The 24,136-nt window shown below is 37.3% G+C and overlaps 1 protein-coding gene across 1 annotated transcript; it reads right to left on the bottom strand.

Moving 5' to 3' along the window:
* Window positions 1–6,459: 6,459 nt before the first annotated feature.
* On the bottom strand, window positions 6,460–21,496 carry LOC120524559 (olfactory receptor 52K1-like). The gene is made up of 4 exons (XM_039746392.1): window positions 21,428–21,496; window positions 14,473–14,798; window positions 11,338–11,396; window positions 6,460–7,418 (listed from the first exon to the last, which is right to left on the bottom strand). The coding sequence occupies exons 1-4, from the start codon at window positions 21,494–21,496 to the stop codon at window positions 6,460–6,462; spliced, it is 1,413 nt and encodes a 470-aa protein (XP_039602326.1).
* Between the last annotated feature and the right edge of the window lie 2,640 nt (window positions 21,497–24,136).

Here is a 24,136-nt window from a genome sequence, read left to right as displayed (position 1 = left end):
AGTGAAATCAAGGAACACAAAAATTAGACATGGCAGCAGGGCCTTCTACATGATCTAAAGAGAAAAAAATATTTTAGGAGGAGGCCAAAATGATTGCCAGAAATTCTATATAATGGAGTGTGATGGTAGAGGTTTTATTCTTCAGAAAGGAGCAAAGATAATTGCTAATCACTCCATGCTTTATCTCATGCCAATAATCGCAACAGTGCAGAGTAAAATAGATTAATACTGTACTCCTACAAAAGACAAATTTTTAAAGACTTAACAAATCCCTGGTTTACAAACCTTGATTTGGTGAGGCAAAATAGAATACAGGCAAAGTCATTAAAATAAGTAAGCCAGTAAAGAGTAGTAGTATTGAGGACCATCACCACCACTTTATATGCCATATTCTGTGTTTCACTAATTTAGCCAGTTGCCCTTCAAAGTTATCCTTCACTCTCCTGTGCATCCTTTTGGAATGAGCCCCGTTCTTTTCATATAATCTAGCACCGCCTCCATCTTGCCTTCAACCATCTTGGTGCACCACTTCACCTGTTATTCTTCTGCTTTTTGATCCTCATGCACAAACTATCTTAGTCTATTTCTCCTCACCAAAACACTTATTGCCTTCACACCAATTCTTTCTATTAACTCTGCATTTGCCCATGACACTCCATACATCCACCTGTTCTTTCTAGTTTTGCTTCATTTGTTCCTTTCATCAGCCTTACCTCACACAGCCATTATAAACTTTGCCATTCAATGCAAGAGACTCCTTTACAATTCAGCATTGGGGACAACTGCCTGAATTTACCATCACTCATACATCCTCGTACATTAATAAGTGTGTGTTCATGTACCTTGTTTTATGCTAGCATTCATTTCTCCACTGATTATTTTTTTTAAAAATGTGCCATTTTGTCTGTTTTTCATCTTACTTGATGTTACTAAGAGGGCAGAGTCTAACACAGGGTTATCATGCTATCATTAGAAATAGCCTTGGCACCAAATTAAACTGTGCATTTAATTTAATTTTTAAAGATATCTCCTCAATCCAAAGTTGGTTTCTGCCAATGGCCTAATGTCTTGGAAGAGGAATTGTTCCCTGCAAATTTAACTGAGTTAAACAAGGAGATGAATATACCCTCTAATCACTTTATGTTGTACATCTGCTCATAAAAACAAATTGCCTGTTCCTCCAAACAGCCAATCATAAGGATACAATATCCTGTATATAGCAGGAAGACATGGCTAATAAGTTTGTCGTTATACCAAACGTTAGAATGAATAAGGTGCATATCTAATCGTTTTCAGTGGGATAACTGCCACACTTAATGATTACTGCCAGATGTAGTTGTTCCAATATCTCAGAGATAGCTGCCCTATTGATAGGGCAGAGAATGTTGTCATTAACTACAAAATTCCTAAAGTTAAACTTCCATTGGCAAAAACACCATCTTAATGGAAGATGCCAGAGGAGAATGGCCAAACTGATCCAATGCAACAGAAATGCCACAAACACTCACATAAAAACACTCAAAGCAGTGCTCTGTAGAAGGGCATCTCTAAAAAAAACAGCATATTAGATCTTAAAGTGGATGAGCTATAGCAGCAAAAGATAATGCCGTATAAAGAGATTGCTGTCCTCACAAGCTATCATGCCACCAAGGCTTTTTCCTTCTGCCGTGTCCGCCCTGCCTCACTGTTTATTGCATCTCCTTTAAAGACCCTTCAGTATGTACAGTTCCACCCTCACCTGACCTGTGGAGTTTTTACCTGCCTGTTCTCTCACAGGTTGTAATCGCTACAATATATTGCATGCCTATGATGGTTCAAGTAAAGTGTTGCTCATTTCCAAATAACATATTGCTACAGAGTTATTTAAAGCTACAATAATAATGATACATAGTTTTACAAGTATGAGCTTGGAAAGCAAAAAGGTTAAGTCAAGCAATTGAAAAAATAAGTAAATAAATAATATAAAAAAGTAACAGGTTATGCAACTGAAGGCTGCTTTGAACTCTATTTATTTGCAATTGATGGGGATCATAAAGTGGAAAAAATATCACTGTTTTTACTTGTTGTTTTAGAAAAAGCACTTAAAGTTTATAATAATTTTGTTTGAAGAAAGGGACAAATTAAGACTGAAACTGATTATTGACATGTTTAAGGCAAACTAGTTACCTAAAAGAAATGTGACTCATGAAACACATTGATTTTTTAATGTATTGGCAGAAAGACGGAGAAACAGTTGATTAATATGTGATGGAACTGCGAAACCCACGACAAAACTTGCATATTCAACTGTGTAATGAATGTCAAATGTCAAGCTAACTTTACTACAGGTGCCAGATGCCATAGTAAATGGGTAGGCCTAATGTGAAACAAGACCTTAGTAGGGATATTCATGAGTACTGCAACTACAGGACAAAGCTGATTATTATTGATGGTATTACATAAAAGGACAGCTAAATAGTGAGTACACAGGAATTAAGAGAAAACCTGTCACATGGAAGTTGAAAATGTAAGAGAAGGCCATATGACATAATACATTGACCAAGAATAAGCTAAGAAACTTCAGATGGCATGTAAAATTATTCAACATGTATTTGGTATCAGTCTAACAATCCAAGTGAACCACTAAAACTACATCCAGTACCCCAAATGAACTTTTCACTTTTAACCAAAAGGATTGTCTTAACTGATTACTACTCATGACATTCAAAAAGCATGTAGTTTGAGTACAGCAACAGTGGAGAATGTCATTATGTGTATGAAGTCTGTTTTATCAAGGCATGGTGATCCAGAGGATGTTTTTTTACAAACAATAGTCCACAATTCTCAAATGCAATTTTCAAAAGCTTTGCAGAAACAGGGAGTTTGGTCGCATTACTTCCGGTCGTAATTTTCCACAATCAAATGGTCCAGTGAGAGTATTATTAAAAACCTAATGTGCCAAGCAAATGACTATTGAGGTTACTTTTATAAGGCTATTTTAGCATATTGCAGTACACTACTAGATCATGCTTTCTTCTAAAGGGTAGACATACTTACTCCAGTCTGCCAGTAAAAGATGATTTTAGAGCACAAGGAAATGTGAGAAAGTGAGACATTTCAAAGAACAATTAAAAGCTAAACAGTAGATATATTTTGTCTGAGGAACACATTTGCCAGAGCTGTGTGAAGTGAGCAGACTAAGGTTTAAAGACAGCACAAACACATGGACACTACAAGGTACTGTAATAAAATAAATGCAAGCAAGATCATACAAAATGCAAACAGAAGATGGTGCTTTCTTTTGGAAAAACCATCAGTATCTTCTGAAAAAACCAACTGTTGGTGAAGAGAAAAATGTTTTGAAGAAAGATCCAGCTAACAGCATCAGGTGCCTCTGAGGAAATCTACTCATCAGAAGAAATTCCAGTAGGACTGATTGTTTCATATTAAAATTAGACTGACAGAATGATACATAAATATTTTTTGGTGTCATATGAAATACAGAACTTCAGAATGCTGTAAAATGTATTGATACTAATTTGTACGAGTTTGTAAAGAAAGATATAAAGATCGATGAGATGGATTTGTGAACATTAAAGCAATCAGTGAAGTGTGAGTTAATTTACATACAAGAAGTCATAGTATCAGTTAGAGGATGAATTAAAGAGTTTTTGCATATTGTGTGTTTATGACATTCAAGAGAAGTGTTGCTCTTTTCCAGCTAACTTGTTGCTGAGATGTTTGAACTCACACTAATAATAATACAACGCCTGCCTGTTTCATTTTCTAAACAAGCACCTCCACAAGTTGCAAAGAAAGTGGTGGCGTAGTAGTCCAACATTCATGTGTGAACTTAACTGACATCATTATTATTATTGTTATTATTATGCAACTGCTTTTGATTAATGTATTTTATTTTTTGTGAATCCTCAGGCAAATGTCGATGTGTAGATGCAACGATTGAGATGGTTTTGAAGCAATGAAACATAAAACCAGTGCTTTGTCTTTAGGCTTCTTGGTGCCGATCTGCCCAGGTCCTGTTGCCCCTAAGCACTCACCTGACTGACTATCTATCTATCTATCTATCTATCTATCTATCTATCTATCTATCTATCTATCTATCTATCTATCTATCTATCTATCTATCTATCTATCTATCATTAGCTGCTATAGAACACCTGATACACAATTTTATTAGGAGCTTCTTCATCTGTCTCAACAAATTAACAGCTAAGTGTTCAGAGTTTAACTGTTGCCCATCTGTTCTCATCATTTCCATGCAGGGTACAGATGCTAGTTTTAATGAATAATTAGTGTATTATTGGTGTGTAATTTAATTGCAAATGAAAATTCATTTGATGAAATGTACACAGGTCAAAATAAATAATACGCTTTTACTATACCTTGAATTTATTAACAATTATAAAAATATTTTAGAAGAAAGATGGAAAGAAATCACTGATGTACACATAGTAGTATTTAGGCTGTTGAATGATAAAAGACAGAGACGGAACAATTACCATAAAAATACAACAAAAGTAAAATAAGCATATATTCCACTTCTTATATTTTATTTTATTAGTCTCGTTTTTCTTTCATTTGGTACAGACGTTTCAATTTAAACTATGACAACAGTAAGAATGATAACCACACAACTCAACAGACTCATAAAAAATAAAATAAATAGCATTAATACACGAAACTTAAATCACATTTCCAATAAGAAAAATAAATCTATGTTCTTAAAGTTTACAGATTGCTTCACAATCCTTTTCAAAAGCCTCCAAAAGATGTCATTTTATAGAACTTGTGTTCCAAATATATCCTCGCATTCACCAGACTAAGAAACATCTTGAGCAGCTCGCACTCCACATCTATACGGCAAAAAAGAGATCAAGATCAACGCACTTTGCTAATGCGAAGAAGCTATTAATAAAAATCCTAGGGGCTGACAAGTCCGCCACACAAGGCAGCAGCAACCCGGTCAGTCAGCACATTCAAAGTAAACCATATTAGCACGTGCTTGTTTTTTCATAGCAAATGCCATACTCTTGTGTCCATTTTAGTCCGATATATACTGTATAGTGGCGTGTTGTCGACTTAGCCCTATTGTCCCTTGATCTGATTTTCTTTAATACTGTAAATGTTTGGAGTCTAAGGTTCATGTCCTGCGCTCTGATACGCACATAAGTGAAAACATTACAGCACGGCATTTTACGGATATTACTACTGATACTTCGTTTTTTGACTCAGAAACTGTTACATACGTTTCGCTAAACCTTTTCATGGCAACTCAAAACAAGATGTTTGTAAAAGTCTTAATGTAAAAGAATCTTACTGCAAATTTGCTTCCTGGGCCACCAAACAGTACATTTCAGCAGTGGCGTAGCAAGATGTGGTGGCACCCGGTGCGGAGTTTAAACTTGTCACCCCCATGTTCACCAAAATATAAAATAAAATTTATTGAGAAAGCATTTTTTTTTCAATTGGTTAAGTAAAGAGGGCATAATGTTAATTATTTTGTAAACAATTTTTTATGAATAAAAAAAGTAAAATGCCTTTTTATTAATAGGCCAGTTTAATGTACAATGTAAGTACCTAGTGCATAACTTTATTATTACTATAATACAATTTAATGAAAATTCTATTGTTTACAAGTTTAGTTCTCTAGACTCTAATCCAACAAACTGCACTTTAACATGATACTTAGAATCTCTTCTTTCTAACTTTTTGTTCTGCAAATTTTGAAATTGCGTCATCAAAATCGATCCCTTCAGCTACACTATTTTCAATTGACAAAATGGCTAAGCTAGAGAGCCGTGCTTAGTGGATCTGAGATAATTCTTAATCAGTTTGAGTTTCGAAAAACTCCTCTCACGTGATGCAAAAGAAACACATAGAGTTAAGAAAAATCTTAATGCTAAAGTGAGATTGGGAACAGAGTCTATAAGTTCATATTCAACCACAAACTCTGAGAATCTTAAGGAAGAATTGTTAAAGACCATGTAAATTATTTTACATGTTAATTTATGTAACAAAAAGGCGCATTAATACAAAACCGGCAATTTTTTGTCACCCCCTCAGAGCTGGTACCCGGTGGGGTCCGCACCCACCGCACCCGCCTTCCTGCCGATCTCAGTCATTGAGCATCCCATAGAGAAGCAGCGTTCCACCAGTATGCTCTGCTATGGCCGTTTGCCGTTGCGGCATTGACAACGACCCTGCCGCACTGAATTGTATTAAAGCGGATTTACTAACGAATACATTAAAACAGAGGAAAGCACTGGTGCATTCGACTTATCTCAACTTCAAAATTTCCATAAACGTTAAGTAAACGAATGAAATTTTGAAATTCAATATGGTTATTAAAGTTTCGAGTATTCAGCTCCTGAAGAATCCGTTATGTTTCACACTTTTCCGTTTTTATTTATTACAGTATTATAATCATCCACGAGTTACTATAATTTTAAATAAGTACTATTATTTTCTACAGATCGTTTTCCTAAGAAAACATTTCATGAATCCCGTACGGATCTCCTTGGCTCTTATCGCATAAACAAATGGGTTTAATACCGACGGCATAATAAGATGGAAAATAGTTGTTAAGACAGTTGTCTGCTGAGACTGATTTTGTCCAAACCTGTGAATTAAAAATGTGGACAGAGAGCTTATGTAAGCATACAAAATAACAATAAAATGAGGACCACAAGTACTGAAAGCCTTGACACGCGCTGCTTTGGATGCCAGATTTAATACAGCTCTAATAATCATAAAATAACTAAATGAAATATACAGAAGGTCCATACCAACTACCATGAAGGCAACGAAAAGCCCGTAAATATTATTTAGTGTGATATCCGCACAGGACAGTTTCGCAACAGGAATGTGATCACAGTAGCACTGATGGACAACATTCGAGCAGTAAGACAACCGTGACATCAGCACAGGGTACACTGCAGTTAAAATTATGCATCGAAGAAAAACCGCAAGTAGGATTTTAGCGATAGAGGCCGGCGTAAGGATGGAGGTGTAACGTAAAGGATTGCAGATGGCAACATAACGGTCATAAGCCATCGCAGCCAGTACACCAGATTCCATCGCACACAGACTCATGACGATGAACATCTGGAAGAAGCATGCATGAAAGGAGATGGTGTGGACATTAAACAAAACTATCTGTAGAATCTTAGGAATTGTGGAAACACATAAGCCGATGTCAATTATAGCCAAAACACAAAGGAAAATGTACATCGGCGTGTGAAGAGTTTCCTCAAGCTTAATGACACATATTATTGTAATATTTCCTATAATGGCGAAAGAAAATATAACAATGAAGGCAAGGGAAAGCCAGTGATAGTAAACTTCTAATCCAGAGAAACCTTCCAAGAGAAAGTCGGGCATTGAGAGTGATGCGTTGAACGACTGCATTCTTTTGTTTCCTGAAAAAAAAAGGAAAATCTGAGAATAATATTTTTTTCAGAGATAAACAAATTAATAGCACACTCCGCTACAAAAGACAAATCAAGTTTGAGTTTTTCATTCTTATTATTTAGACAACTTAAAAACTCACCAAGCGATCGCTTCTGAAATGCTTGAAGTTTGAGCACACGCACTGCTTTCTTTTCTATATTTGTTTAGCATTGCGTTCCCTTGGAATTTTAACAAATAATTGAAGATGGTGCTGGGTCTCTTGGGCAAATGTTTTTGTTGTATATATGGTTTTATTATTATTGCTAATATTAAAAAGTAGGCGGGGTTAAACAACAGTGCCAAACTTGTTTCATCCTGGAACCGGTAAAGTGAAACATGTAGGATGGTACAATAAAAAATGCAGTTTATTCCAAATTCAAAATACTTGATCTACATGCATTTTTTTTAAATCAAATAGCTGGCCCCTTTGAATTATGAGGTCTTCCATATTTAAATTTCAGCTTAAGATATCAGTATTGCACAGGAGAAAGAAGAGTCAGTCACAGGAAGGTCAAAACACTGATCTAGATGGCAAATAGAAAAAGTGATTTTCAAGAATATTTGAAAGTTAATAGCAAAGCCTCAGACACAGGGAAGAAGAGAGCTCCTCCTGACAGTGCTATATACATACCTAAATGTTTGTTTGCTTTGAGTTTCATTATGGAACTTGGAAGACTAGAGTATTAAATGAAAACTTCGATATGATCTTTGAGCTAGTGGCACATTATTCTGAGCCCTATGAAATATTGACACTTGGCAGACTGATTAACAAGACTGTAGGCTTACGATACCTAGTGGCATAGTTGATAACTACACCAAACTCCTGTACAATCTAACAGTTTTATTGAATTTTGGGGTATCCCCATCATCAAATATATGACACCATTACACTATTACAGTATATATAGCAGTACTGCAGAAAAACACAAAAATATTCTATAAACAATGTGTTAATGAAGAATTGTAGTCTGCAATATACAGAGTTCATCTTTATTAAGTATGCATAACTTAGGTTTAATGGAAGCTTATCAGGGAGGAAAGAAACTATTTATATAACAGTTGTTCTTCATTTTAGTGACCAGTAATATTTCTATGATGCTGATAAGTGAAAGAGATGGTAATCTAGGAGGGTATGGTCTTAAATTATATTACCTCTTAGTTTCCTAATGGTTCCATACATGTTCTCAATAGTTTCAACATATTAATTAATTGTAAATATCTTATAGGTACTTTGCTCATTATGACATTGTTTAATTTTTAACAGGACTAGCACAGGGGTTCTCAAATGTTTTTAGGTAAAGGCCCCCCAAGAAGCAATTCTCTTCATGGTGCCCAACTAATATAAGCCCAATACTGCAAAGTAGAACAAGATCTGGGATAGTTGGTTATTGCTAATAGTAGTCACACAGTATGATATTGGATAACAGTCGACCTATTAAACAAATTAAATGCTAAACCACACCAGGCTATTCACACATATGATCAAATGCTGTATGATGTTTGTAGACCAGAGTGTCTCAACGTTTCTATTGGAATACCTGTCATGTACTCAAAAGTAATATTCATATGCATGCGTTGCCATTGTGTATGTGCCTTTTGGAGAAGACAGGAAAAATAAAGAAGCATTGTGTTCCATATATGAATCGGTGTCCTATCTATTGATTCAATTCAACAGTCCTAAGCTGGGGTAAGGAGAAGGACTGAAGGATTTGGCCAAATGGTTGTGTTTGGAGCTGAAACGTGACTTTTGTTTATTGTTCAAGATGAAAACATCTGTACTAAAATGCTAGGATCATGCTGGATAAGATGGCTAGAAATATACCATCTAAGGACTAATTTTAACAGATAATGAATTGGAAATAGCAAAACAAATAACAACAAACTTAAAAGCACTATGTGGGTCTGGATGTGGATGATATATTTTCTATTTTCTACTGATAGATTACAACAGAGCAGTAGCTGTGTTAAATTCTTATTTCATGCCCCTGGTCAACATGGATTTTGCAAGGTAAGCTTTCTACTAGCTGACACAAAAGCAAGCTTAGAGTATTAAACAGTTTGTTACACAGCTCAGGCAAGCCGCTGAAGATTGTGGTTTCAAGGGCGATAGAAACAAACAAATCAGGGACAGAGTATTAAATAAGTGCGCTTCAGAATATGTATGGAGGAAGTTGCTAGAAGAGGGCTCAAGTTTCACGCTAACATTGTCACTTGAGATAGCAGAATAGCATAAATGTGTGAAACTGCATGTGTGTTAATGGGGATTCAAAAAGAAAGAAAACTGGTACTTGGTGCAACTCTGTTGGTGAATAGTACCTAAGTCTGGCAAGGAGATTAGACTGTGTCTGGACATGAGGCCGGCAAATACAGCTATCACACATGAGTGATATCAGATCCTCACTGTGGATGAACTGCAGCAGGAAATGAATGGCTCTACAGTTTTCAGCAAGCTGGACGTTAAATCACCAATTAGAATTGAACCCAGGATCAAGGGGTATCACAACATTTGCTGTGCACAATGGCACATACAGTTATAAAAGTTTGGTTTTTGGTGTGCCATCTGCAAGTGAGTAGTATCAACAGGAAACTGTAGCAGCAATCGAAGGAATTGAAGGGACTGAGAATATCTGTGATGACATTATTGTTCAAGCCCCAATTCAAGAGATCCATAATCAGAGACAACATGCTGTTTTCAAAAGACTGTGAAGTGTCTGACTTACATTGAATGGTGAAAAGTGACAAACCAATATAGACAGATTGGTGTTTAAGGGTATGTTCCTGTCAGAGATAGGTATTGGTCCCATTGATAATCTAAAAGGGTTTGAGCTGTCCTGGAGGCCAGGAGCCAAATGTGGTGTCTGAGGCTTGAAGTTTCCTGGGATTGGTGGATTATAGCAGCAGATTTATCACACTATTTTTCACCCTATCAGGACAACTGAGAAAGTTAACAAGGAAGGATTTAAAGTTCAAGTTTGCTTCTGAATAGAAGCAAGCATTTCAGATATTAAAACAGAAATTGGTGAAGCAGGGACTCTTGTATATTTTAACAAATAAGCTCCTACCAAGGTAATAGCAGATGCTAGTCCAGCAGACATAGGAGCAGTGCTAATGCAGAAACAGAATGGAGAAATGGTCCCCGCATGTTATGTGAGTCAAAGTCTGACCAAATGTGAGCGACGGTGCTTGCAAAGAGAACGAGAGGCATTGGGTCTAATGTGGGCTTGCAAACAACTTCATTCCAATGTTTATGGATGCAGATTTGACTTGGTCACATATCACAAAGCCATTAGAGGCAATTTATAGCCAGTAGTCAAAACCTAGTGTACACATTGAGTGATGGGATTTGTGGCTGCGACCAAATGATTTCCAGTAGTTCATATTCTCAGAAACTGTAATATTGCAGACTCTCTTTCTCTTCTAGTCAGAGCAGACAGCGGAAAGGACACATAAAAACATGGAACAGAGGATTATGTAAAGTTTGTGACAGTGAATAATACACCTCAAGCACTCACAACAAGAAAAGCAGAGGAGGCATCAGCTATGGATGGTGAGCTGAGAAAAGTGAGGTGTGCTCTACAAAATGGCTGTTTTCACAAATGTAAATCATATGCCCAAACAGCTAGTGAGCTGTGTGCAATTGGTCAGTTACTGTTAAAACGGACAGGTATTGTATTATCACTTCAAGCTAGGGCTATAAACTTAACACATGAGGGAAGCATATGTGTATTGGGCACCAAGCAGCACTTGCGTAGTAAAGTGTGGTGGCTAGGTATGGACAAAGCTGCTGAAAAACATGTGAAATCATGTCATGGATGTCAGCTGTTTGCAAGGCCAGACATGCCAGAACGTCTTAGGTCTACATTGCTCACTGAAGCACCCTGGCAAGACCTTGCTGCTGATTTACTTGGTCCATTGCTAAATGGGCACTGTCAAACAGTCGACTCAACCTGAAACACAAAATGGGCAAGTAAAACCAGACCAAAACAGTGGCTTGGAAACCCCAATACAAGCATCAGTAATGCAGAAGACAAGACCTCACAGATAAACTTAGTTTCCAGAAAGACTTTGTCATTAAGTAAATTCCTGTAAAGAAATGTTGAAAAAGGGAGAAAAAATACTAAGGAGAAGGGAAAGAAGAGGTGAAATGTTTTTGCTTTGAGTTGATGCCATGTTTTTGCCAAAGTAAGGGGGGGTGTCATATTTTCAAATGTAATATTAGTACACATGCATTGGCGTTGTGCTCATGTACGTTGGAGAAGACAGGGAAAATAAAAGAAGCATTGCATTCCAGTATGAATAAGAGTCCTGTCTATTGATTTAATTTGACAGTCCTAAGCTGGAGCAAAGTGAAGGACAGCACAATACCCACTCCAGGAATTAAACGTTTTGAAATACCAACATTTTTTTGGTCTTAAATTAAGTACTGAACTCTTATTAGGCACAAACAACTAATGGTGATGTTTCTTCAATTCCCCATTGCTGATATTGCTTTTGATAACTAATGGTTTATTGTTAAGTGCATTTCTTTTAATGTAAGAATAGTGGTGACATTGGTACTGTTATGTGTTGACTAGTCTTCTGAGAAAGCTCTGGGTGTTCGCTTATTGCTGATTTTGTTTTATCATCCACAAGACCTTATAGATATGATGGAGGACAGCAGTTGTGATATTCTAAACATTGACTGAAAACCTGAAAGATTTGGAGGAACATATACTAAAGTACTGAACTTGCTACACGCACCTGAAAGCCCTGAAGCTACAGTGCATTGCAACAGGTTGTCCTGAACTGGATTCTCCTTCCAACAATTCCCTGTCAGCGTTGTACACACCCCAGCAGCATCACAAGACAGTGAGCATCTTTTTAACCTCTGCACCCACTCAGGACAGAGTGTGCAAACACCAACAGAAAAAGGTGCCTCCATCTGAAGCAAAAATAGATGTTTAGATGCTCAGATGAGGACTTTAGTCACCTGTCTTCCCTCAACTCCTGGCTGAAGACCTTCTGCACTGAGCATGACCTTGACTTCATTGATAATTTTGATTTGTTCCGCAAGCGTTAAAAGTTAGACCTCTTAAACTTTAGATACTGAGAAATGAATTTATGGTTTTGTTGTTATTTTGCTAAAGAACATAATGCACTCCAAACTGGTCTGCCTAATAAAGACATGAATCAGTTGCAGTTAGTTTAGAATAACAGCAAGAATCTTAACCAAAAATGAAAATATGAGCACATCTCACCAATTTTAGTGTTGTTACATTGGTTACCCGTGTCTTGTAGAATTGACTTTAATATACTTCTAATATTCCAAAAGCCTCCCAAAAAAGAAGTGGTGAGGCAGGTCAGTGTAAAAAAAAAAAAAAAAAAAAACCCCAGTTTTTTAATTTGGCCTTTTCAAAACTAACTTTAGTTCTACACTTAATAAACTATGCATAGAATTATCATAATCTTCAGTTAATTAGCATTTATTATTAATCTTTACTTTTCTCTGTTTTCTTTTCCTGTTCTTCTGTGGTAGTGTTCAGTGCCACCACCACCACCTGATCAAAGTCATGTGAAGCAACCTGTGATGTTTGAATGAAAACAGATACCCCAACCTGCCATGAGACACACTGAACTGAATTTTTAATGACAAAGACTTAAAATGAAAGAAAGAAAGAGTATTTATTTTAGTCCAATTGGTCAGTAGGGGCAGGGTGGTCTTTTGGCCTGAAACCCCTGCCACTGTAAAAAAACAGGCTATTTTAACTTAAAAACTCAAGTTTCCCTGCTGCCTTCAAATTTTAAGTCCAGTAAATATATGTGTACTCATTATGTCAACTAATTATTTTCAAATTACAGATAGAAGTGTTGAAAGTTAATGAATGCAAAAGATTAATCTTTTCAATATTGCAATCTTTGTTGAAAAAACACATGATTAAATGTCATATATCCATTTCCACTTGTCCTTCATTGCTGTTTCCACTTACTGATTTCAGTTAAAAGAACAATCTCAGCTTGACATTATTTATCTTTGCAAGTCCATATGACTAATCCATATTTAATGGTTAAACTCATGGATTGTAATAATCATAACAAACATGATTCTTTGTTTTAAACTGTGACACAAAGTGTATTTGCTGCTCTTAAATGTGTTGCTTAAACTCAAAAAATCGTTTTAATTCTACCCATTAAACAAAATTACCTTGTTTCCTCAAAATTTCACATAAATTCAACTAAAATTCAAATACTGTATTCTCTCATGACATTTCTAAAAACATTAACTAAAACAAATTTTAGAAGTAACATGCAAGAAGCAACTTCAATTACTCTGTAATACAGTAATGATATGAATTTTCTCAGTGTCCGTACTCAGACAAGAGTATAAATGTCTAAACTTGAGCTTCCTTTGCCATAGTCACCTGCACTATTGTTGTTTAAATTTGAACACAACATCCAAAATAAAAAGTTAACATCTAAATTGTCTCCCACTCAAATCAGCACTTGGCTCAGCCCATCTAATACAAAGCATACTGAAACTGTAAAAAAAACTGATAAGTGTGCTTTTCAACTAAACCAAAATCAGTCCAACAATGCAAGTGGCCATCTGTTACCACAGGTTAAACACAATAATAAAACAAAAATACAATATATGAAATTCTTTCTAAACATGAATGTGCTTATGTGTTCAAAGGAAGAGCTATATCTATGAGGCATGCATGTGGCAAATGTGTCATCAATGTGTGAAATAACTTCTTGCAGCAAAGTAAATGAAACCCTGAGTTTCAATGAGTTAACCTTCAGTCAAAAAGATAAAGAAATGTTAAATTAAAATGAAAGCTACAAATTGTTATTTAAACAGCATGATATGAACATGAATACACAGCTTGGCAACAAATTTCCATCACAATCTTCACATGCTTGTTACAAGAAAGAAAAACAAAGAAATCCAAGTAAATTTCACTCTCTTCAAATTCAATAAAAGAAGAATATAAATTAAAGTTCCAACACATTTATAGTGTTTGACTCTGAAAGGAATTATGATACACTCTGTATCTCAGCAGTTTATTTCGCAGGCCATGTATCTGTGCAGAGCCCTGATCTGGCTTAATCTTCATAACCACTCTCTGCAGAAACTCAAAAGTGTATTTCATCTTTTGTGGATATTCCAGATTAAAACAATAGATGATGCCCATTAGCATGGCAAAGCCCTCTGGCACATTATGGAGGATGTGTAAAATGATGGTCTCCTCCACCACAACTGCCACATCGAAGACCTCATGTGGGAATGCATCCTGAAGTACACCTTCATGGTCAATCAGGAGTCCTACTTGCATCCCCTTCATAATCACATCCAACTGTTCGCCATGGACCTACAGAGGAAAAAAAAATTCTAAACTGTGCCGTTGTCTATGTTTTTACCTTTTAAAAGTAAAATGATTCTAAAAGTCTAATCTGAATAGTTGTGAGGACACATGAAATTAAGAAAATGACCATAACTGAGTTGATAGCAAATGTCACTTAGTTTGGGATTATCTGTATACGACAGATAACACTGCAAAATACTATTGAGTGAATGCTTTCTGCCAGACATTGCTGCTGTTTTATACATTTCAAGAAGTCTTGGAACCAGACCATGTAATCCTTCAAGAAATGGCTGCAAAAGGTCTGTAATGACGATCCTTTTGAACTCTGGAACTGACAGAAGGGCACCACCAGGTGTGGAGCCTTTCACTTAATTTGACTCAACACGGGAAACCTCACCCGGCCCGGACACGGAAAGGAATGATAGATTGATAGCTCTTTCTCAATTCTGTGGGTGGTGGTGCATGGCCGTTCTTAGTTGGTGGAGCAATTTGTATGGTTAATTCCGAAAACGAACGAGACTCCCGCATGCTAAATAGTTACGTGACCCAAGAGCGGTCAGCGTCCAAATTCTTAGAGGGATAATTGGCTTTCAGCCACGTGGGATTGAGCATTAACAGGTCTGTGATGCCCCTGGATTTCCGGTACTGCACGTGCGCTACACTGAATGGATCAACGTGTGTCTGCCTGGTGCCAACAGGCGTGGGTAAGCCGTTGAACCCCATTCGTGATGGAGAATGGGGCTTGCAATTGTTCCCCACGAACAAGGAACTCCCAGTAAGAGGGGGTCATACGCTCGCACTGATTACGTCCCTGCCCTTTGTACACCCCCCCGTTACTATCATAGTCAGGTGACTTGGTGGATTATATTTAGAAAAGCAGCCGGAACTGCAAAGAACAATGAAAAGCCAACGTGGCTCAGAGGTGCATGTGGACTGTACCACAGACAAAAGCGACTGATGCGTTGTTTGGAAAATGAACAGTCAACGTGACTCACAGGTGCATGTGGACTGTACACAGACAAAAGTGACTCAGGTAGTGAGTTGCGGGCAGGCACATGAGCAGGCAGTGTATACTGAACGATGACTAAGAAATCAGCAGACTAGAATGGCGTGGGGACCAGGACGGAATGGGCGGCCTTCCCCTCTCACCCCGTTCCGCCCTCCGTGCCCGAGCACCATCCAGCCCCATCCCTCACTCTGGGAGGAGAATGCGCGACAGTGGTCCTCCAGTTTTGAGTCACGGACAATTGTATGTTGGTTCGTAACGTGCATTGTTGCAATGTTACTTTTCTTGGTGGTTTATTAAATTACGGATTTTTCAAATGTTCATTTTTTTTCCCTGTGCTTAAAAATCATTAAAAAAGCGGCGGGATTATGCAGCGTATGCTACGCCGCGGGTTGGCTAGTATTTTTTATAACATTCTAATACATTTATTAAAATCAAATAACATTCCATACAAGCAAGTCAAATTTTACAAAACTAGATTTGAATCAAGTCTTACATTTTTGTAATCAGACTTAAGTATATCTGCTTGATTCAGAATTTCAAAAATTACTTTATACATTACGAGCTCCATATGCGCAAAGCATACAATTATTCAACTCAAAATTATATATTGAGCTCATCTGTCTCGTCTAAAACTCTCCAAAATGTTTCCAGGGCAAGATCCAACCTGCGAACACTGTAATCAAGTCCCAGCCTCACTGGGTCACATGTTCTGGGCCTGCACCAAATTAACATCATTCTGGACCAAAATTTTTAATTACCTCTCAGACAGCCTTAGTCTCACAATCCCTCCTAACCCATTAACAGCTGTGTTTGGTGTTCTTCTAGATAGTTTAAAGTGGAGAAGGACAAACAAACTGTGATTGCATTCACTACACTTTTGGCACGTAGACTTGTTCTGCTAAACTGGAAGAATCCAAACTCTCCTCTTTTAAGTCAGTGGGAAACCAATGTTTTATACTATTTGAGATTGAAAAAAATCAAATACTTAGAGGATCTGTACAGATCTTTTTCAAAACATGGCAGGATCTAATCAGTAATATTTTAAAATAAGCTCTTAAAGCACAGAGGAAGCAATTATTTCTGTATTTCTTTGTCTTCTCCATTCATCTCTATTGGCATATCAAACTTATTAATTTAGATATGTTTTCGAGGCTTAAATTTTACGCTGTTTGCCTTGCTCTCTCTCTTGTTCTTAATTCTACTTGTTGTAAAAATTGATTGATTTGTATGGAATGACTGCAATAAAATTAATAAAATGTAAAAAAAAAAAAAAACATTCTAATAAATGTATTAAAATCAAATAACATTCCATACAAGCAAGTCAAATTTTACAAAACTAGATTTGAATCAAATCTTACATTTTTGTAATCAGACTCAAGTATATCTGCTTGATTCAGAATTTCAGAAATTGCTTTATACATTACAGGGTGCTTTTATTTATTATATTAAATATTTTTACATTTGAGTTTGCAGTGTACATGTTGGCACCCTGCCCGGGGTTTGTTTCCTGCCTTGCGCCCTGTGTTGGCTAGGATTTGCTCCAGGAGACCCCCGTGACCCTGTAGTTAGGATATAGCGGGTTGGATAATGGATGGATGGATAAAAACATGAACAAGCCACCTTACAGTGCTGTGCTCTTCATACATATTTTGCTCTGTCCACAATTTGCCATCTGTTGTGCTTTGATTTCTCTGTGTTGCTATATCAGACATTTGCCACAGTTTGTGCAGATCTGCATCATGTTTTATAACTAAGGACAAAACATAACCATTGATGAGCAATTATTCCCAATGAAATGTTGATGCTTTTTCATGCAGAACAAGTCAAGCAAACACAATTCTTCTCAAATCCTATTTTAAATAGCTGCTGATGTACATAACAAATATATAATTAATACTATTCCCTATTTAGACAAATATCACATTTTACTATTAGGGAAAGACAGTCTGTGAATGTGATGATGTGAATTTCTGAGTATTTTACAGGCAGTGGGAGAAATGTCAGAAGTAATATTATTTTTACACTTAAATATCGAAAGCTGTTTATATTACAGCATCCCTTCGTGACCTTTTCAGGCTCGGTAAAACACATCTATGAAAGGTGGGATTTACACATAATAAAACAAACAAAAACAGTGAAGTGCTACATTCAAGATGGCAAGAATCTGTGCTAACTGCGGATGTGAACTGATTCGTAATGTGTTTACATGCCTCTTTTTTTTTTTTTTTTGCAAATGTTTTAATTTTCACAGAAATACGTAAGAACGGTTGCAAATTTCCTAATTATTTCTGCAAACAATAGTTTCTATTTCATTTGGTTTTTTATGCCCGTTTGATTGAAATATGTTGTTTTCCTTTTCAACAAAATACTTATACAAATACTGAAGCAGTTTTCTGCCTCGTGGCAGTGCAGTGCTACATGAGCAAACTGTAGAGAAAGGCTGTGTTTATTTAATTCACATTTTTGCAGTACTATGTTTTAAAAGCTAAACACCACATTAGGGATGGGCAGATCAATACCACAATAATCGATACTTCGATATTCAAACAGTACTCATTTGGTATCGAGTATCAAGAGAAAATATCGATTACAATTTTTTCTGTAAGATACATTGGCAAGTTGCCAAGGCACAAAATTGTACTTCCGCACTTTCTGCTCATGTGTACTGGAATGAACCGACACGCTGTGATGCAAAAAAGAATCCGATAAACCCCCACCCCTTGCACAGATGTTGATGTATGGTGTGCGACAATGGCTGGCAGAATGTGCAGTGTTGTATGGTGCTACTTTTCACAAATTGAAAAAAATGTACCCAATGCAGTATTTGTGACAAGAATATTCAACACAGTGGTAATACAAGCAACCTGTTTAAACAATTAAAAACCACACATCCTGACCATCATAAAGAAGTGGAAAAACATAAGAAAGACTCAGATGTTAAACACGGTGATTTAGCTGTATCCAGTGCCAGACAAGAGACACTGCAGGAGAGTTTTCAGAGAGGCATGAGACAATATCCAGGTTGCTTTGCTGCTAGCAGTTATTTAGGGTGGGTTTTACTGGAGACTTTTTAGTTGACTTTTAATATTTTGCCATTTACCACTGATAATGGCAGTAATAATTGTGAAACGTATAGCCCATTGTTAACATAATGGAATAGTGCAAAAATCTCTGATCTTTTGTCAAGCCATTTTTTTTTTCTTCTAATTAAAATGAACTACTACAAATATATTTAAGTAAATGTTAAATAAACCAATACAATGCAAAAAATATGGCTTTACTGTGCCTAATCTGATGACGAAAGCCTTATTTGAAACCGTTTTTTATTTATGAAAAATTACCTACAGAGTAGTTTTCAATTAAATTAGATGTAATAGTTAAGTTTAAAAAATAATTTTAAAAGTTTAATAGCATCAGTAGCAACTTATAGTACATTAAAAGGTCATAATTCATTTTATATTGTTAAAATTGTATTATGAGTGGCACGGTGGCACAGTGTCAGCACTGCTGTCTCACATCAAGGTCCACGTCCTGGGCTTCTTTGTGCCTTCTTTGTGCGCACTGCTTGCTGGGATAGGTCCCACCTTCCTTAGATAGAATGAAAATTGTACCATATTAGAAAGTGTAATTGAATAAAAAGAAAACAAAATAACCAACCTGTCCATCTAGTTTCTAAACCCACTTTATCCTGAGCATGGTTGCAAGGAAGCAGGAGCCTGTCCCAGTAAGCCTAAGGTTTAAGGTAGAAATAATCCCTGGACAGAGTGTCAGTCTATCACTAGGTGAACATAGGGCCATCCAATAGGACCAATTTAGCACCACTGGTGCACCCAACTAATACAAGGAGTCCTTGGGTTACAACGTCTCGACATACAATGTTTCATGTTTACAACGCTCACTCCCATAAAAACTTTAAAAAATTGAGACGTGAGAAGGAATAAAGGTAAGGATTTTTTTTTTACACTCATTTTTTCTTTTATTACAGTACAGTGTACAGTACAGTATATTTATGTCATTTTTCTTTTTCTGTGGCTTAGTTGTGTTTTTATGTTCTAGATTATGATTTTGCAAATGTGTTAGGATAGGTAAGTGACTTAGGCTTGGGTGTGTTTCGACTTACACCAAAATTCGGGTTACATCACTGTTGTAGGAACAGAACTGTGTCGTAACCCAAGGACCCCCTGTATGTCTTTCTACTGTGGGATGAAACTGGATCCCCACTGAGGAAACACACGTGGACACACAAAGAAATTGCACATTCCATGCAGGAAGGACCCAGTATATGAACTCTAATTTCCTTACTGCAAGGCAGCAGTGCTACCATGCCACCCACAGAAGTAAATGACTATTACATTTCATAATCTTCCCTTCCATATTTAAAGTCATTTAATTGCACCCATTTTCAGATGATTTTCAAGGAGCCTAGCTGATTGCCATTGATTTGCAGCCAGTTTCAATTGTTGAGGTGTGACGATGCGGGTTCTGCTCCATGCTCCCATCTGCTGTTCGGGAGCCCTTGAACCCTACACCGTCGGTAATGTTACCGATGAGCTAGACAGTGAGGCAACAACATAGCAATGGGATGGTACAAAGTGCAAAAGTGCTTTTATTTATAAACAATCAAAAACAAAGTGTTCATAGTAAAGTGCAGTGCCTTATCAAAAGAGTCATTAAATAAATAATCCATAAAATTGGAAGTGTCACATTGAGGATAAAATAGAAAAAACACAATCCTTTAAAAATGAAGTTAAAACTTTGCTGGAAGCAGTCCTTTAAAACAATGACAAGCCCAGTGCTTCTTTTTACACTTGCGTCTCACCACCTCCCGTTTGGGCCCGGCAGCAGGCGAGACGCGACACTTGATTTTCACCTAACGGCCAGGATGCGCACGCTGGGGAATCCACCACCAAAGTCTCCCGACTCCCGCTGCCTTCCCGGCCTTAAGCGGCCAGTCGCCCTTTACTAGTCACTCCCGCTACTCGATTACTCAACGGGAGCGACCACTACTACACCTCCCAGGTGTTGGCCTAACACCCAGTCTTCCGTACAGCTGCCTGCGAGCATTCACTCGCTCGCTTGCTCACCCTCACCGGCTCTCTCTCTCTCTCTCTCTTGCGTCCTGCTTTCTCCAGCCACTTCCGTCTTTCTTTATTTCCTTGTTCTACCTTTTTTTTCTCCTTTCTTTTTTCCCCTTAACCGTCTCGGGCTTCTCTTTATAATGGACATGGCAGCTGTGGCAATCAACGGTTCCCAGGAACAACTATAATGTGGACAGTCCCTCACCTGTGCACTTAGGTGAGAAACGCTGCACACCGCAAATCGCCCTGAGAAACGACTTTAACCACAAACCCCCCTCACTAAGCCACGAGCACAGTGATTATTTATTTAAAAAGCGGCTCTTTACGTGAGCTGTGGACCAGCTACACCACAAGAGGATGCTGGTTTCTGTCAATTTGCGAAAGCGCTGGATCCTCGGTGCAAAATACCTAATAGGAAACTTATGATGTCTATTCAAATTCCAACCCTGTATGAACAAGTCAAACTAAAATTGAAAACATCTTTAGAATCTGCCAGCAGTGTAGCTCTTACAACTGATATGTGGACACGAAGAACAACAGAGGCCTACTTGACTGTCTTGTGTCATTACATTGATCAGAATTGGCAAATACAGGCTTGCACTCTTGAAACAGTCCATGTGCCCGGACAGCACTCAGTAGACAATATAGTTGAGTGTGTCAGTAGAATAACTGAAGACTAGGGGATAGTCTATGCCATGATCACAGACAATGGAGCCAATATGGTGTCCGCTATTCGGAAAACCAATTGGAAACACATGTTTTTCTCATATGCTGAATCTTGTTGTCATGGATTCCATTAAGGCTGACACAAGTCTTCAGTCTGTCTTAGATAAATGCAGCACCATTGTTGGGTTATTTCACCATAGCACCAGAGCAACTGACAAACTAAAAGAAGTACAAAGGCAGTTGCCAGAGCACAGACTGCTTTAGGCAGTCGAAACACGATGGAACTCAGTGTTCTATATGCTAGAGAGACTGTAAGAGCAAAGCAACAGCAAGCAGTTACAACACTTTGTGTTCTTGGGAAAAATACACTTTGCTTATGTGTGGAAGAATGGTGTCAGATCAGCCTGGCCATTGATGTCCTGAGACCATTTGAAGAGGCAACAAAAGAAATGTCAGTATGTCAGAACAGTATGTATCGATTTCAAAAGTCATACCCCTGGTCTCTCTACTGCAAAAAGCAAACACATCTGCTGGACTAAGTGGTAACACACTAGCTTCCCATCTTGTAGTACAATATAGGCATCATTTTCAGAACATTGAGCAAAATTTTCCTCTTGCAGCAAGCACTCTTTTGGACAGATGGTTCAAAAAAATTGTGTTTTCTGACAGCAGAAATGTGGAAATCATAAAGGCACGTCTTAATAATGAGACGCAGACTCTAAAAATGAGCTCTTGCCATGGGCAGGCCTCTGCAACAATCCCTGAACCTTTGTCAGCTACTGCAACATCTGCCTCATCATTACCTAATGTTTCTTCCACAGCAACAGTCCATTCAGTGGCTTCAGCAATACCACACAGGTCAGTTGATGAAAGCACAAAAAAGGCATAGTGCAGTAGTTTGTATACCCAAAATTTTTCAATATTTTTCAATATTTCAAAAATAGGAGTATCACCTATCCCTATACCACATACTCTAAGGCTAAAACAAAAGTCTCCTTCAGTTCACTTGTACAGTGTGTAGTCCAGTAAAAGAAACCTATAAATAAAGTTCATGTTTAGTTTTAATCCAGTTTTCTTTTCTGTAGATATTTTGAAACAGTACGATCTGATGGTTTAGTGTCCAGTGTTCATACCACAAAGCTGCAGGGTCTTGAGTTAGGGATGGAAAATGGGGATTGATGTTATTTATTTCACAGCCCATGAAGAACTAAACCTTTTGTTAATTGAGAAGTATTACTGACACATTTCTAGTATTCAGAGTTAAAACAAATAATCATATGCAGTTAAGCACACTCACTGATGCCAGTCAATCCACGGATAGAACATATAAACTCCCTGCAAACTCTGACTCTGGGAGGCAGAAATGATAGACCACTCAGTCTATGTTAAAGCATTTGTATTACTAACTTACTAAACTTTAACCTAGTCAATGTTTGTTTGGTTTATCACAATCGATTGCAAGTTATTGAATGCTTGATCTCTCCCTCAATAGCTGATACTAGACAACCAAAGCATGCATGTGCACTACTACCGGCAGTAGCAGGCAATAGTTTTGCAGAGCAATTCAATGCAATAAGATTTTTTGGGGTATAGTATTCATTAGTATTGTATTGTCATTATGGCCATGTTGTGTAGGAGAAAACTATTGTCCAAAGTTTGCTCTGATACAGGCAGGACCATTTTAGATAGATAGATAGATACTTTATTAATCCCAAGGGGAAATTCACAGTATTTGTTTATGGAAAGAAAAGTGTTTGTTTTTTTTTAAGGCAATGTTGGGTTTTTGATTTTAAGTATTTTGTATTTGACATTATGTACGTTTTTTCTCATTGTGATAGCTTTAATGTGAACACTTAAGTATTTGGAGCCTTTTTTAAGTTCTGTCATTTCATTATGTCCGTTATTTCTTCTCCTCACTCAGGGTAATGAAAAGACTGACAATGGCTGTGCAAACGTTTAGTCCATGAAAAATGAGTAATTTGAAGATACAAAGAACTCAAAAAAGGTTGCTTTAAACAGTACTGCAAATAATTTGTAGTCATAGATTTTATAATTAATCACAATTTTAGAGCAGTTTACAGTAGAGTTAGAATCACTGCAATAATATATCCATATATTGGGGTTTTGCAAGGGATCCTAACAACAGTCAGAGTGTCTGAGTGTGGGCCTGTGTTTCCTGCAGAGGCATTAGCTCTCTTGGAAATGTGTTCTTTTAATATTGTGGCTTATTAAATAATTAAACAATATCATAATATACCAGAAAAGGCGATATCCCTCCCATAGTGATTACGGCGGTACAAGAATCACATGAGACAAAATATCTTTTAGCTTACATTTACTGACGTTTTACGCAGTTACAGACGGGGAGGCATATGGACAGACTTTATCCAGGTGGGAATCTGGATCAACACAGTCAGCCATTTTTCACTGTCCCTACGCTGGGAGGTTTTCAACAACTCTTTGTGTCGACGCAGCCTCGAAGGGTCTGGCCACTGTCCAGACCTTTTATATGGTTCTTGCTTCATTTGCTGGTCTTCTCCGTCTCCAAACAAGGGCTGAATTCCTCTCCCACAAAATACAGAAATATCATA

The sequence above is a fragment of the Polypterus senegalus genome, chromosome 2 (assembly GCF_016835505.1).
Source record: "Polypterus senegalus isolate Bchr_013 chromosome 2, ASM1683550v1, whole genome shotgun sequence".
Lineage (NCBI taxonomy): Eukaryota > Metazoa > Chordata > Cladistia > Polypteriformes > Polypteridae > Polypterus > Polypterus senegalus.
The sequence above is the reverse complement of the archived record's forward strand: the minus strand, read 5'-3'. Positions and strand labels throughout refer to the sequence as shown.

Coding starts and splice junctions, on each gene's coding strand:
- LOC120524559 (XM_039746392.1), bottom strand. CDS start 21,496: ATGGACTGTTTCAAGAGTGCAAGCCTGTATTTGCCAATTCTGATCAAT. Junction 14,799..21,427: donor TAATGACACAAGACAGTCAA/GTAGGCCTCTGT, acceptor TTTCCTCTGTAG/GTCCATGGCGAACAGTTGGA. Junction 11,397..14,472: donor AAACTGCTGAGATACAGAGT/GTATCATAATTC, acceptor TTTGTGTTTCAG/GTTGAGTCGACTGTTTGACA.